Source organism: Ipomoea triloba, chromosome 8 (genome assembly GCF_003576645.1).
Source record: "Ipomoea triloba cultivar NCNSP0323 chromosome 8, ASM357664v1".
Taxonomy (NCBI): Eukaryota; Viridiplantae; Streptophyta; class Magnoliopsida; order Solanales; family Convolvulaceae; genus Ipomoea; species Ipomoea triloba.
This window is the reverse complement of record NC_044923.1, coordinates 6,112,305-6,113,646: the sequence shown is the minus strand read 5'-3', so window position 1 is coordinate 6,113,646 and position 1,342 is coordinate 6,112,305. Positions and strand designations below refer to the sequence as shown.

The 1,342-nt window shown below is 41.4% G+C and overlaps 1 protein-coding gene across 1 annotated transcript; it reads right to left on the bottom strand.

Annotated features, from left to right (window-relative positions):
• Positions 1-233: 233 nt before the first annotated feature.
• LOC116027644 (probable protein phosphatase 2C 4) lies at positions 234-938 on the bottom strand. The gene is made up of 2 exons (XM_031269349.1): positions 724-938; positions 234-639 (listed from the first exon to the last, which is right to left on the bottom strand). The coding sequence occupies exons 1-2, from the start codon at positions 936-938 to the stop codon at positions 234-236; spliced, it is 621 nt and encodes a 206-aa protein (XP_031125209.1).
• Between the last annotated feature and the right edge of the window lie 404 nt (positions 939-1,342).

Genomic DNA, 1,342 nt, shown 5'->3' with positions numbered 1-1,342 from the left:
CAAAATGGTCCCTCGACTATAGGGAAATTCACAAATTGGTCCTCGACTATTGATTGAATCCAATTAAGTCCTTAACTTTTCAATTTTTACCCAATTAAGTCCTCTGTTTATTTGACCGTGATCTCCAAGGATATATGTGTAATTTCACAATGAACCTATGTTTTAGCTGATGGATTGAGAGGCAAAGTTGTACATGAACGACGGCTTAGATCCGGTGGGGTGGTTTATAATCTCTACCGCCGGTAAGGATCCCTCCAAATCGACTCCTTTGGCGTTGTCGAGGGACCTCTCAAAATCCGCGGCCCCTTAAGAACATCAGAATGGTTAATCACCAATGGAACAGTAGTGTTTTTGGTTTCATTCCACAGCACCCCCTTCAGTTCCTTGAACACATTTGTGTAGAGGTTTTGTAGCAAAAAGTCTGTGGCATCTGGGCCGTTAAAACCATCATAAATCCCCACAAAAATCAACCCATGTTCCTCGGAGATCACAACGTGGACCCTATCCTCCCCTGCTTTCCCCTGAGCCCACTGCACATTCTGAGCCATCAACGCCTCAATGCCTTCTTCATCTTCATCATAGACTAAACTACCCTCACTGCTCAAACCATTACTATGACTCCCATTGGGATTGGAATCTCTTGGCCCGAATTTGTATAGAGGGTTTCACATAAGTTTCTTGAAATTCCGAACAAGTTTTGATTTTTTGGATTTGGGTTTGAACCTATGGAGTTTATCGCAGTGAATATCCAGAGGGCCGGAGAAGAAGCTCCTCTCTATCGGGCCGGACAAGAACCCGCGCTCAACCGGCCCGGAGACGAACCCGGAAATCCCCGGAACCGGGCCGGACCGGACGGAGGAAATGGAACTCCGGGGAATGGGCTGCAAAGGGATGGAGGAGAAAAACGGGGAGCTCTCAAAAGCCGCGGCCTTTTCCATTTGAGCTTTTGATTGTGAAATTACACATATATCCTTGGAGATCACGGTCAACAGACGGTCAAATAAACAGATGATTTAATTGGGTAAAAATTGAAAAGTTAAGGACTTAATTGGATTCAATCAATAGTCGATGACCAATTTGTGAATTTCCCTATAGTCGAGGGACATTTTGGGTATTTACTCTAAATTCAATAATTTTGTGAAAGAATGTATTGTTATTACTTTATTTGATGGTATAGTTAGTGCAATGGAAAGGACATGTGTTATACCAAACATATGTTGTTACGTGATCATTCGAAAACATTGAGGAAAATAACATCTCCTTGGTCATATTGTTTTATTTACTAATTGACTGAAAATTATTTTTAAAAAACTTTTAAAAAATTAATTAGACTTTCCTTTTG

Coding starts and splice junctions, on each gene's coding strand:
- LOC116027644 (XM_031269349.1), bottom strand. CDS start 938: ATGGAAAAGGCCGCGGCTTTTGAGAGCTCCCCGTTTTTCTCCTCCATC. Junction 640..723: donor CACTGCGATAAACTCCATAG/GTTCAAACCCAA, acceptor ATTCGGGCCAAG/AGATTCCAATCCCAATGGGA.